General features: G+C 35.8%; 1 protein-coding gene across 3 annotated transcripts in view; it reads right to left on the minus strand.

The window, feature by feature from the left end:
* Positions 1–14,080, minus strand: part of INTS8 (integrator complex subunit 8) — a 50,819-nt gene that overhangs the window by 22,996 nt on the left and 13,743 nt on the right. For 2 of the 3 annotated variants that reach the window (XM_072803856.1, XM_072803857.1), the window contains exons 9-14: positions 11,861–11,961; positions 11,294–11,435; positions 5,851–5,921; positions 5,312–5,487; positions 3,518–3,651; positions 1,764–1,874 (exon numbers count right to left, since the gene is read on the minus strand). In XM_072803856.1, the coding sequence (XP_072659957.1) occupies positions 1,764–1,874; positions 3,518–3,651; positions 5,312–5,487; positions 5,851–5,921; positions 11,294–11,435; positions 11,861–11,961 (735 nt within the window). The remainder of the gene's footprint in view (positions 1–1,763; positions 1,875–3,517; positions 3,652–5,311; positions 5,488–5,850; positions 5,922–11,293; positions 11,436–11,860; positions 11,962–14,080) is intronic. The other variant, XM_072803858.1, reaches the window with a different exon arrangement.

Genomic DNA, 14,080 nt, shown 5'->3' on the forward strand with positions numbered 1-14,080 from the left:
TCTCCCTGCATGGAGCCTGCTTCTCCCTCTGCTTAGGTCTCTGCCTCTCTCTCTCTTTGTGTCTCTCATGAATAAATAAATAAAATCTTTTAAAAAAATGAATTACACTATTTTTTATTTTAAAACATATATACATTTAGGGATAAATCTAACAAAATACATGCAAGATTTGTAAGCTTAAAATTATAGAACTTGATGAGACAAAGATATAAATAAATGCAGACCTAAATAAATGAAAACATACTAAGGTCACGGATTAAAAGACATACTAAGGCCATCAATTGTCTCCAAATTGATTTACAGAGAGACTCATTACAATCTGAATCAAAATCCCAGGAAGCTTTTTTTTTTAAGTAAACACTGAAAAGCTGATTCTAAAATTTATATTAAAAAGCAAAGAGAAGGGTACCTGGCTAGCTCAGTAGGTAGAGCATGTGACTCTGATCTCAGGATCATTTGAGCCCCACAATGGGTGGAGAGATTACTTAAAACTCTTAAGAATGAATGAATGAATGAATGAATGAATGAATGAATGAATGAGTAAATAAATAAATAGAGGGAAGGAAGAGGGGTGCACCTGGCTGGCCCAGTCAATACAGCATCTGACGCCTGATCTTGGATTGGAACGATCAAAAGCCCCACATTCAGCACAGAGTTTATATAAATCTTTATTAAAAATAATAAATAAAATTCAAAGCAAAAGGCCTAGAATATCCAAAGTGATTTTGAAGTACAATAAAACTGGAGGCCTTGACAGCACTTGGTTTCAAAACTTACTATAAAGCTAAAGTATAGCTCTTGTCCCACCTTTCTAAAATAAGCCCCAGAGTTGGGCTCCCTGTTCAGCGGGGAGTCTGCTGCTTCCTCTCCCCGCCTCCCACTTGTGCTCTCTTTCACAAGCTCTCTCTCAAATAAAATCTTCAAAAAACAAAAAAAACAAAAAAAAAAAACAAAGTAAGCTGGAAGAGGAAAATTATGAAAAGAGAGCAGAACGTGGAGAAAGAACAGGGCATGTGACCTCGAACAGTATTTCAGGTGATTTCTGTACCGGTTGCACCTAGCTTCCTCCTCTAGCCTCATCACAGCCTCACCGCGCATACCAGTGGCACTCTACCATCAGCTTACTCCTGCCAATCCGCATGTATACCATCCTATTTCTTATCTTTGAGCTTTTCCATGATGCCATCCCTTTTACCTCGCTAACTTATTCAAGCCTTGAGGTTTATTGAGCTCAGGATTTCTGCCTGAACTAAGTTTGGAAATGTCATCTTTAACCTGCCTATAAAATTTTCTGTACTAATACTTGCACAATTATACCATCTTAAATCATTTATTTAACATTTCACTTACATCTCAACTTCCCAAATACACTACAAAGTCCTTATGTAAAATAAATTACAAAAGTGATTTTAAGAGATTTGGAACACAATTTTACTAACAGAATCCTAAAGATACAATCAATAATTTTTCATGGTCTCTATATTTTTAAAAAGGAATGGAGCAGTATCCATATATCCAAGACTCCAGTTATCAAGGTGAAGGAAAAAGAATGAACTACAACCCCTTTAAAATATCTTTTTGCAGAAAAAGAAAAACAAAACATTTTAGGCCTAGAACTATATTTTAAGATCAAGGAAATATAGGAAATTCTGATTCCTGGGTTTCATGGTAAAATTAATAACGCTTTTTTTTTTTCTAAGGTCAGACTCTGGCTGAATATAAAGCATATTCTTAACCAGTAGTTGATGTACACTTTTACTCACCTTAACAGTACTGCAGTGTAAACCTTTGGCCATGAGAATGTAAACCAAATCTCTTGTTAAATTGTCTTTAATTCCCAGGATAACCCCACTATAAACAGAAGGTACCTCCCACTAGGAAAGAGAAAAATATATAAATATACACACATAAACACACACACAGTCATATCTAGAGAAGAATCTTTCAATAATCTTCAATCACATTTAAAATGGTCATGCCAAGGTCACCTTTATAGAGAAAGAAAAATGACAGCCATAATGAAATGCTAATCAAAATGAACTGTAAGCCAATATTAATTTAAATGGACTGGAACTTCCTAAAGGACAGTCTATAGAAAAAGAAGAAGAAAAAAAAAACCCTAGGAGTATATAGATATATTTTTATGTGATCTTCACCACAATACTCTGAAGTAGGTACAATTATCCGCATTTTACAGATAAGAAAAGCGAAGTGCACAAATGTTAAGTAACTTGCCCAAGATTGATTCTATAGCTAGTACGTATAGAGGCTTGGATTTAAACTCAGGCAGTCAGATCAGAACTCTCCAACTATTATACTTCCTAATCTATAAAAATGAGTACTACTAGCATCAACACTAATGTTCAGGGAAGTTTTTCATTTCACTGCACTTCCATGTTCAAACCCCATAAAATGTACATAAATTTCTGGCTGCTTTTTTAATTACACTTTTAGCAGACAAGTATACAGTAAGTTAGAAGTACCGCCATAGTACTTTGATTTCTCCCACATCTATGTGCTATCTCCTTTGGACCTTAGTTACATTTCACTGAGATGGTGTTCTAAAAGTTATTTTCATTTGCACTTTGCATGCAGAAAAGCTTTTAAACAAATAAACTCAGAAATAGGTAAGTCCATTAGCTGGGCATTTTTAAATGAACATGCAAAGTCAAAAACTTCCTACAAGTAAGTTTTTATGAATCAATTTCAATCTGCAAGCAATCTTAAGCACATAGCAAAGCAGCTAGAGACTACATAGAAAATATTCCTTATACATATACTTACAGCTACATTTAAAATATTTGGAGATGCTATGACAATAAATAGAATATAAATTTATTTTTATTTATTTTTTTTTATAAATTTATTTTTAGAAGTTACAGACTTCATCACTTTTCTTCTCAGCTTTTTGGCTAAGATCAAGTGTAGAAGTTACAGACTTACAAGTATCCTTTTTGACATTTTGTATATTCTCCATCAGTCATGTTCAAAGTGCATTTTGTCACGTGAAAGCCCTAACATTACTGAGCAAACAGGGTCTTTATTCTAAAAAAGGTCAGAGAATAACTCTTCTATTAAATTACATCAGAGGAGGATGTGGATGGCTCAGTTGGTTACGCATCTGAATTCAGCTCAGGTCATAATCTCAAGGTCCTAAGATGGGCTCTGCGTTGGGCTCTTCCAAGCTCAGAAGGAGTCTGCTCTTCCCTCCCTCTCTGCCCATTCCCCCACTGGTACTCTCTGCCTCTCAAAATCCTTTTAAAAATAAGTAAATTGCAATCAGAAAACAAGTATAACACTCTTATCTCTTTTTTTTAAGATTTTATTTATTTGAGATAGCACATGCGCAGGCACATGAGTGTCCAAGAGGGGCAGAGGGAGAAGCAGACTCCCCACCAAGCATGGAGCCCGAATGGGGCTCGACCCCAAGATCATGACCTGAGCTGAAGGCAGATGCTGAACTGAGGCACCCAGGTGCCCCCTTCTTATCCACTCTTGAAAAAGTGTTATTTCTAACCTTGTTAGACACTGTCCAGAACTGGCGCTCTGAAGTCATGCCATGTAATTCAATTAAAATCTGTCGAATCCTCCAGGGATCCACTGATAATATCAGCTGATGCTCCAACTGACCAATGTTGACACTTGCTGAAGCTAAGAAGAGATTTCTATTTCAATAATAATTTAATTCAAAGAAACAATCCTACAAATATGAGAATAATTTGTTGAGAGAAATTGTATGTTTGTTAAGTATTATATCTCTAAGCGAAAAACAGCTCTCATTTTCAGAACTCATTCATTCAACACAATGTAAATTTTATCCTGATACAGAAAACCTAACAATTTGTATTAAGCCTGCATTTAATAAATAAATAAAAATATAAACAGATAAAAATCAGTAACTGTTCATGGAAAGAACAAGATGGGATATACAGAAAAACTTAAGTTGTGCAGTCTCCTGTCTCAAATAATTTTTATTTGAACATTGACACTTTAAAAACCATACCCTACAGTTTGAAAAGTTTAGATTTAAAAAGTCTCCTAGGGATCCCTGGGTGGCGCAGCGGTTTGGCGCCTGCCTTTGGCCCAGGGCGCGATCCTGGAGACCCAGAATCGAATCCCACATCCGGCTCCCGGTGCATGGAGCCTGCTTCTCCCTCTGCCTATGTCTCTGCCTCTCTCTCTCTCTCTGTGACTATCATAAATAAATAAATAAATAAATCATTAAAAATAAATAAATAAATAAATAAATAAATAAATAAATAAAATAAAAAATAAAAAAAATTTTAAAAAAAAGTCTCCTACTTTCAAACATAATATGTTAATAAAGGCACATATAAATATATTTTTGTTTTGGCAAATACTAAAAATGTGCTTTTCAAAGGAAGAAGAAAAGAAGGTGGAGGCACCGCCTTCCCAGAAAAACAAAAAGATCATTAAAATCCCTAATTACGGGATCCCTGGGTGGCGCAGTAGTTTGGCGCCTGCCTTTGGCCCAGGGCGCGATCCTGGAGACCCGGGATCGAATCCCACATCGGGCTCCCGGTGCATGGAGCCTGCTTCTCCCTCTGCCTGTGTCTCTGCCTCTCTCTCTCTCTCTGTGACTATCATAAATAAATACAAATTTAAAAAAAAAAAAATCCCTAATTACAACTCAGCTTTCAGATACAGTCTTCATTAATCCATTCTCCGCATTTTAGGTCCTAATGTCATTTTCCTAGTGAGGTTCAAGCAGCTACAATTTTGTTTTGTTAAACCAACTGAATTGTCTCACCTACATTAAGCTCTAAAGCTTATGTTTCTTATTAATGAACAGCACTATATTTACTATTTTATGTATTCATAAAATAAAAGCAAAAATGGAAGAAAATGATCAAATAAATAAGGAAAAAAATGGCAACGTTGCTCAAAACTGGTATACTGAGCCAGCAGATACTATAATAGCTCCGCTCTGATGGCAGAAATGCAGGAGAGCCTGTACTCTCTCTGAGTCTCAGGACCCTTTACCACTCCCCTCCCAGCTCTCATTTTTACCTCTAAGAACACAGCAGCAGCAGGAGAATCACCTTGGTATATTTCCCCAGCTAGAATCTTGTATGTAACTAGGCCTCAATCTCCATTAACCATAGACTCAGCAGAGTTCCAGCACTTAACTGCTTAGACAGAAATAGGACTACAGAAGACTAGTAAATTTCTAATTAATTAATGATATAAATTAAAACAAGTGCGAGGGCAACCTCAAATACACTGAGGGGCAAATATAACAGAGGGGCAAAATGTGCCAACATTTTCGCTAGCAGACTAGAGAGCTAACCTGGGATATCATAAAATGAAGTTACAGGTTTAATGCACAGATTTACTCTAGGGGATCTCTTCCTCATCTGATCAACAAGTAGCTTTCGTTCTTCATCTTTCAACAATGTAATGAAAAGCTCATGTGAAGAAATCATGAAAACATACTGCAGATCTTCCAACCCCAGACACACATTCCTAGATCAGTAAAAATATTGTAAAACAAAAAAAGTTTATAATTTAGTTTGGGGAAAACAATCATATTAACCAATCTTTATTAACAAACCATTTAATAAGCTACCCATTTCATAAACTGTATAATAATATTTGAAATAGATCTTAAAAAATTTTTGGTCCTTATTTAAAATTGTGACATCATGTCCCAATATACAGAAAGAATAACTAATATAAATCCTAAATTTTGTGTCATTACACAAATCTGAACTGTCTCTCAAATGACTACCTGGATATAAGACATGCAGGACAAATACAAAAAGTAATTAAAGTTATTTTTCTCACAGGACTAAATTGAAAGTTAAGGGGGGAAAAAAAATCACTTACTTTAGAAAAGCAGCCATGTTTCCTTTCAAAGAATCTGAAGCTTTTTCTAAATTTACTGATCTTGAACATACCTAGGAATTTGAGTAATTTGAGTAATTTTTATTTGAATATTGACCCTTTAAAAAACATACCTTACAGTTTGAAAAGTTTAGAAAACAACCAAATTCTCCTTTTTCAGTTACATATCAATCACAGATTTGGCTACGTAACTTAAGATAAGACTGTGACTAAGAACCATTATGGAGAGTGAGTAGAATATGAACATTTCAACAACTGCAGGTATTTATATGAAAAAAGAATAACCTACCTAGCATGGTATAGAGTTCTCCCAAAATGTATAGATTATATTAACCAATTATATGTGGTGATAAATTCTGCCGCAGCTCCAGCCAGAAAAGTGAAAGATTTCACCTGAGATAGCTGAATGATTAGTAATAGCTAAAGTACTGAGAACCAACAATTAAGAAGGTAACAGAGGTTTTAAAAATAAACAATGAAATAAAGAATAACAAAAACTAGTTGTGGAATATTAGTTACCTACAAATAACAATCTCACAATATTCGGACTTTATTCATCAGATTAGGATTTCCTCCAAATATTACTTACGTGAAACCAAAATAAAGCAATCACTATAAAAGTCCCTAATATAAGGAAATTGTCAAATACTCTCTAATATGTTAACAAAAAAACACAGAATGTTCACAGCAGCATTATTCATAATAGCCAAGAATTGGAAATAACCCTAAAGTCCATCAACTGATAGACACACAAAATGAGCAACAAATAATGTATCCATTCAATGGAATATTATTCAGCCACAAAAAAATAATGAAGCACTGACAGATGCTACATTATGGATGAATCTTGAAAACATTTAGTAGGGCAGCCCCGGTGGCCTAGCAGTTTAGCACCACCTTTGGCCAAGGGTGTGACCTTGGGGTCCTGGGACTGAGTCCCATGTCGGACTCCCTGCAGGGAGCCTGCTTCTCCTTCCGCCCGTGTCTCTGCCTCTCTGTGTCTCTCAAGAATAAATAAATAAAATCTTTAACAAAAATAAAAAGAAAAGAAAAAAACATTTAGTAAAGGGCGGCGGGGGGGAAGGCCCGCCCGTGTCTCTGCCTCTCTGTGTCTCTCAAGAATAAATAAATAAAATCTTTAACAAAAATAAAAAGAAAAGAAAAAAACATTTAGTAAAGGGCGGCGGGGGGGAAGGAGTGTGTGAGTGGCTCGGATGGTTGGGTGTCCAGTTCTTGGTTTTGGCTCAGCTCAAGATCTCAGGGTCCTGGGACAGGGCCACAAGTCAGGCTCCACAGTCAGTGTGGAGTCTGCCTGGGTTTTGCCCCTCCCCCTGCTCACAATCGCTCTCTAAAATGAATTTTAAAATTAAAAAAAAAAAAAAAAAAAAAGGACCACGTATTATTTTCTTTTATATGAAATGCCCAGAGCAGGCAAATCCAGAGACAAAAGTAGCTTAGTAGTTTCCTGGGGTGAGGGGACTGAAGGAAAATGAAGGACTATTACTGGGTAAGAAGTTTTGTTGTAGAGTAGAAGAGGGAGGGTGAAAATGTTCTAAAACTGACTGAGGTGGTGGTTGTACAAATCTATGAACATACTAAAAACTAAAAAAAATAAAATAAAATAATCACTGAATTGTACACTTTTAACGGATGAATAGTATGTGATTATACCTCAATAAAGAGGTTATTAAAAGGAAAAAAAAAAAACCGGAGCAGCTGGGTGGCATAGTAAGTTAAGTGTCGGACTCTTGATTTCGGCTCAGGTCACAATCTCAAAATGCTGAGATCGAGCCCCACTCCAGCTCCACACTGGGTGTGGAGCCTGCTTATGATTCTCTCCTCCCACCTCTCTCCCCCTGCCTCTCAAAAGGAAAAAAAAAAAGGCAAAAAAGGACAAAGGAAATAAGTTTTCAAGTACTGTGCTCAGAAACAGCATTGTAAATTATGCTCAGATGAATAGATTCCTCTATTAGCATATAGCATATATACATCTTGATGTACAAAATACTTATATTGTAATAATTTTGCTACACACTATAAATTAATAATGATCTTACAATAAGTAACACCTGAATATGCTTTCATGGTACCTTATTCACACATAGTGATGCACTGTATATGTGTCATGAAACTTAGGTAATAGGTGTTAACTTCTGATAAGCAATATAACAAATGTGTTAAGTTCAATTCTTAAAAACAGTTAAAACATGACATACTGGGCATCTCTATAAATGCTATAAACATTTTATTTCTTTTTAAAGATTTTATTAATTTATTTGAAAGAAAGAGCCTGAGTTAGGGGGTGGGGGGTAAGGGCAAAGGTAGAGGGAGAAGCAGACTCCTTGGATGAGCAGGGAGCTCTGATGTGGGGCTCAATCCCAGGACCCTGAGATCAAGACCTAAGCCAAAGGCAGATGCTTAACTGACTGAGCCACCCAAGCATCCAATGCTGTAAACATTGTTAAAAGTTAATAAACTTAAAAACGTAGATTAAGTGGGGGCACCTGGTGGCTTAGTCCAGTTAAGCGTCCAACTCTTGACCTGAGCTGTGAGTTCAAGCCCTGCATTGGGCTCCACACTAGGCATGGAACCTACTTTTTTTTTTAAAAAAAAAAGATTTTATTCATTTATTCATGAGAGAGACACACAGAGAGAGAGAGGCAGAGACACAGGCAGAGGGGGAAGCAGGCTCCACGCAGGGAGCCCGACGTAGGACTCAATCCCAGGACCCCAGGATCACACCCCAGGCTGAAGGCAGGTGCCAAACTGCTGAGCCACCCAGAGATCCCCTGGAGCCTACTTTAAAAAAAAATAAAAATAAAAGTAAATGGATAAATTCTTAGAAAATTACCTCTTAAAAATAATCAGGAAAAACAGATTACCTCTACATCCATTGAAACTGAAGCAATACCAAAAAAATCTTCCCTCACACAAAAAAATCTCCAGGCCCAAATATTTCATTGGTAAATTCTACCACTTAAAGAAGCATTCATTTTTATGGAAACTTTTCCAGGCAAGGAAAAAAGATACCTCAATTCATTTATGAGGTAACCATGACCAAAACCAAAAGTAGGACATAAAAAAAAAAAAAAATAGATGCCTCAACCTCATACATGTATGAAAAAAGACCTTAAAATATTAGCAAACTAAACCCTGCAATATAGATTTTAAAAAGAGAACATATACCTAAAACGAATATGCTATATGTCCATTATATCTCAACTAAAAAATAAAAAGTTATGACTGGAGTTTACTACAAACAAGCCAAGGTAGCCTGACACTTAAAATTAACATATTTCTGCAGCCACTGCAGAAGTCAAGATGGAGATTCCTCAAAAAATTAAAAACAGAACTACCATGTAATCCTGTAATGGCACTACTGAGTATTTACCCAAAGAATACAAAAACACTGATTCAAAAGAATATACGCACCCCCATATTTACTTCAGCATTTTTAACAACAGCCACATTTTGGAGGCAGCCCAAGTATCCATCGATAGATGAATGGATACAGATGTGTATAAATAAAATAAATAGCCATAAAAAAGAATGAAGTCTTGCCATTTGCAACAACATGGATAGAACAAGAGAGTATAACGGTAAGTGAAAAAACTCTGTCAGGGAAAGATAAATACCGTATGATTTCATTCATATGTAGAATTTAAGAAACAAATGAATGAAAGAAAAAAAGATCAACCAAAGAGACTCAACTACAGTAAATATCTAGATGACTATTAGAGGGAAGGGAGGAGGCGAGGAATGAAACAGGTGAAGAGGATTAAGTCAACACTATCTTGATGAGCACTGAATAACCCATGAATTGTTGAATCACTGTATTGTACACCTGAAATGAATATACCACTGTGTTAATCAGAATTTTTTGAAAATTTAAAAATTGATGTATTTCACCACATACACTAGAGGTGAAAAATTAAATTACAAAGCATCATAATAGAAATACAAAAAGCTTTTAATAAAATCTAAAAATCATTCATGATAAAAAGAAGAAACAGCGGCCCCTGGGTGGCTCAGTGGTTGAGCATCTGCCTTCAGCCCAGGGCGTGACCCTGGACTCCCTGCAGCTTGCTTCTCCCTCTGCCTGTGTCTCTGCCTTTCTCTAAGTGTCCCTCATGAATAAATAAAATCATAAAAAAAAAAACCTCAACAAAGCCATTTAAAGGGAGCATACCTCAACATAATAAAGGCCACATATGAAAAATCCATAGCTACCATCATCCTCAATGGCGAAAAGCTGAGAATCTGAGAGTCTTTCCTCTAATGTCAGGAACAAGACAAGGATGTTCATTCTTATCACTTTTATTCAACATAATAATGGAAGTCCTAGCCACAGCAATCAGACAACAAACAGAAATAAAAGGCATCCAAATTGGTAAGGAAGTAAAACTTTCACTATTTGCAGATGACATGATGCTGTATATAGAAAACTCAAAAGACTCCACTAAAAAACTGCTAGAATTGATAAACCAATTCAGTAAACTTCAGTAAAGGAGGATACAAAACTAATCCACAGAAATTTGTTGCATTTCTATACACCAATAAAGAAGCACCAGAAAGAAGAAAACAATCCCATTTATAATTGCAGCAAAAATATTAAGACACCTAGGAGAATAAACCTAACCAAAAAAAGGTGAAAGACCTGTACTCTAAAAAGTTTAACATATTGATGAAAGAAATTGAAGATGACACAAAGAAATGGAAAGAAATGCTCATGGATTATAAAAACAAGTATTGTTAAAATGTCTATACTACCCAAAGCAATTTACATATTTAATGCAATTCCTATCAAAATACCAACAGCGGGGACCCCTGGGTGGCTCAGTGGTTTAGCACCCGCATTCGACCCAGGGCGTGATCCTGGGGTCCTGGGACTGAGTCCCACATTGGGCTCCCTGCATGGAGCCTGCTTCTCCCTCTGCCTGTGTCTCTGCCTCTCTCTCTCTCTGTGTCCCTCATGAATAAATTTTTTTTTAATTGTGCTTTATGTATTTCTCTCAATGACTATTACATTAAGAGAGTTAAAGAAAGAGGTAGAAAGATCCAACGCAAACACAGATTCTGGAGCTCTCAGGAGAGGTCATTGTTACAATTTGGGAACTTTTAGTCAACAGGTGACCCAAACTTTAAATGAGAATTTAAAAATGATATGAGAAGATGGAGTCAGAAACAAATGACCATAAACAGAAAAACACTACAGAGACGTCGATAAAGGATTAAGGAAAACCTAGTAATGGAGAACTATCAAAGAGCTCTAGCAAAGGATGAGGTTGGAGAGCACAGTCCGTCGGGAGTATCAAACATAGGCAAGCCAGATGAAGAGAGAAAGGGGGCACCATATTTGGCAACCAAGAGGTCACTGGTAAGCTTATAGCAAAATTATAAATCAAATAGGGAAAAAATATCTTACCTCAAGAAGAAAGTCTATTTTCTCTTTATTAGGTCTAAGAAACAGCTGGTTAAATTGAACACTAATCGCTCTACCTTCCAATATATCACGGACTGTATTACAGGCACAGACTTTAAAACAGATTTCATCTAGAGCTTCATTTCTGTTGAATACAAAAGTAGATCTGCTAATATATTCTTTTTAATAAGAGAAAAGCATATATTACAAAACCAAATTCACAAGAATGAGTTATTTATCCTTGAGAGGTAAGATTTTAGGTTTAGGTTATTCAAGCATATGTCAAGGGTGGGGATAGAGCAGAAAAGTTTTAAATTTGTCCAGGGACAATTTAGTTACAGCTTAGAAAATAGAACCAAATTCTGCTAATTTTTCCCAAGTGCTTTTAAAATGAGATTAGATGAACATTAAAGTGGTTCCTCTGGCTACGCTTATTTCTCATATAATAATAAAACTAAAAGTATTGTCATAGACTTACAGGGAATTTGGAGGTAGATTTTTGATAAACCCAAAATGCACTCGCTGTTTTATTCAAAAGTAAGAAAGTAATTCTTCAATTTATTCACTTACCCCTGTTGAGCTTTCTGGAAGAGTTCCCTTAATACTGACTGCCGGAACTGGACAGGTAAACTGAAGGTTAAGTTATCTTCAATGAAAATCTTTACTACATCCTAGAACACAAACATAAAATTGTGTCCAAAAATAAAATAAATAAAATAAATAAAATAAAATTGTGTCCAGTTCAATAATCACAGCAAACTTTACTTTAAAAGTCTTTCCAAAAAGAAAAAAAAAGTCTTTCTATAATGGAAAATATATATTGAAGATAATCACAAGAATATCTTAACCAGGAAAGTCTTTTCTAAAACTTTAAAATAAGACTGAGGATAAAAATAGCCACCCACCCCCAACCCTGCTTTTTTAAATTGAAGATCATGAACCAAAAATGAGAGGTGAAGGAAGAATCAATCAATAAGAAGCAATTCAGGTAGGTTATTAGAAGTTGTAAAAATTCTTCTCATCCATTTAAACCTCAGTTCATACAACAACTACCAAAACAGTTAAGATAACTCAGATGGAAAAAGCATGCAAAGAAACAATTATAATAAACATAAATGGTTTAAATTATAATAGCTAGTGAATTATAGAAAATACCCACATTATTCCATATAGACTTTGTTTCAGGTCTTTAACAAGCAACATAAGAGGAAAAGGAGTGATAATATAGGGATAGGAAAGAGGATTTCCAGAAACATTTAAAGCTAATGAGCTGCTACTACAAAAGTACTGACAAAAGTGATTTCAAAACTATAGAGCAAACACTATCACCTCCATAGCAAAACATGAACAATGGCTACAGAGGCAAGACAGCCTCTTCCCACCAGTGAGAAGACACATTTGTTACAGCTGTTCAAATAACTATTTTCATTTACTTCATTTATTTATTGGGGGTTTGTGTAGAGGGAGAAGGAGAGAGAGAGAATCCCCAAGTAGGCTCCATACCCAGTGCAGAGTTGGAACATGGCTCGGATCTCACAAGCCCAAGATCATGAGCTGAGATGAAATCAAGAGCTGGACGTTTAACTGACTAAGCCATCAAATAACTACTCGATCAGCACAAAAACTACAGTTTACATAAAGAGAAAAAACAGGCTAAATATGATTTCTAAGATAGATAGATAGATAGATAGATAACTGAAGTGATAAATTTCAGAGTTGCAACTTACTCTTCCTAGCTACTCATTACAATACTTTGATTTACAGGTGTTGGCTCTTCATTATATTCACAGGAACATATGCCTATCCCTGAGTAGTATTTCTAAGGTCTCGTTTACATAGGTTTACCACTCCAGGGAGCTTCTTCAAGAGTCTATATCTTACTATATTAGGGATATATAACTAAAAGACTTTTAAATAAATAAATAAATTCATCTGTACCTAAGAAAGTTTAGTCTTCTTCCCTAGGGCAAAGCAGAATTTGAAAAGGGGGCAGAGGAAGGAGAGGAAGTACTATCCCTTTTCTTCTCCTATTTTCTGTGGGGAAGGAAAAAAAATATCAATTCTATTTAAGAGTGAGCTAAAAAGCTCAGCTAACAGCCCATTGGTAGAGACAAAACTAAAGATATGCTGTAGCTTTGTCATTTCATGACTCCTACTTTAAGTAACATGAAGCCTTTCCGATAAAGATTTTAAAAGTACAAATGATAATTCCCAAAGATTTTTCATTATAAAACTAAAAATATATACCCAAAGAAGACAATAAAAATATCGAGACTAATTTAACCCTTTCCATGTGTAAAATTGAGATAACAACCGGGCTCACTGGTAAAGCAAGCTCTGTAAGAGACCATCCAAACCACCAACACCAGCTTGCTCACTTTCTTCTTCAGTCTTAATATTTGTGGTGGCTAGTAAGGCCAGGCTACAGGGCCGTACTTTTAAGTCACTTTTAAGACACAAGACTTAAGGCTCCACAAAACTAACAATTCTCTACCCACAATTTTAAACCTTAAAAGTTCTGTTTACAGAGGTTTTTTTAATTAAGATTTTTAAAAATTTATGTATTCACAAGAGACACAGAGAGAGAGGTAGAGACATAGGCAGAGGGAGAAGCAGGCTCCCTGTGGGGAGCCTGACACAGGACTCAATCCCAGGATCCTGGAATCATGACCTGAGTCAAAGGCACTCAACCACCGAGCCACCCAGGTGACCCTGCTTAAAGAGTTTAATCTTAAAGAATTTACTTAACAAGGGCAAATTCTATATCCTCAAGAAAGGATATTACCAAAA

Source organism: Canis lupus, chromosome 28 (assembly GCF_048164855.1).
Source record: "Canis lupus baileyi chromosome 28, mCanLup2.hap1, whole genome shotgun sequence".
NCBI lineage: Eukaryota > Metazoa > Chordata > Mammalia > Carnivora > Canidae > Canis > Canis lupus.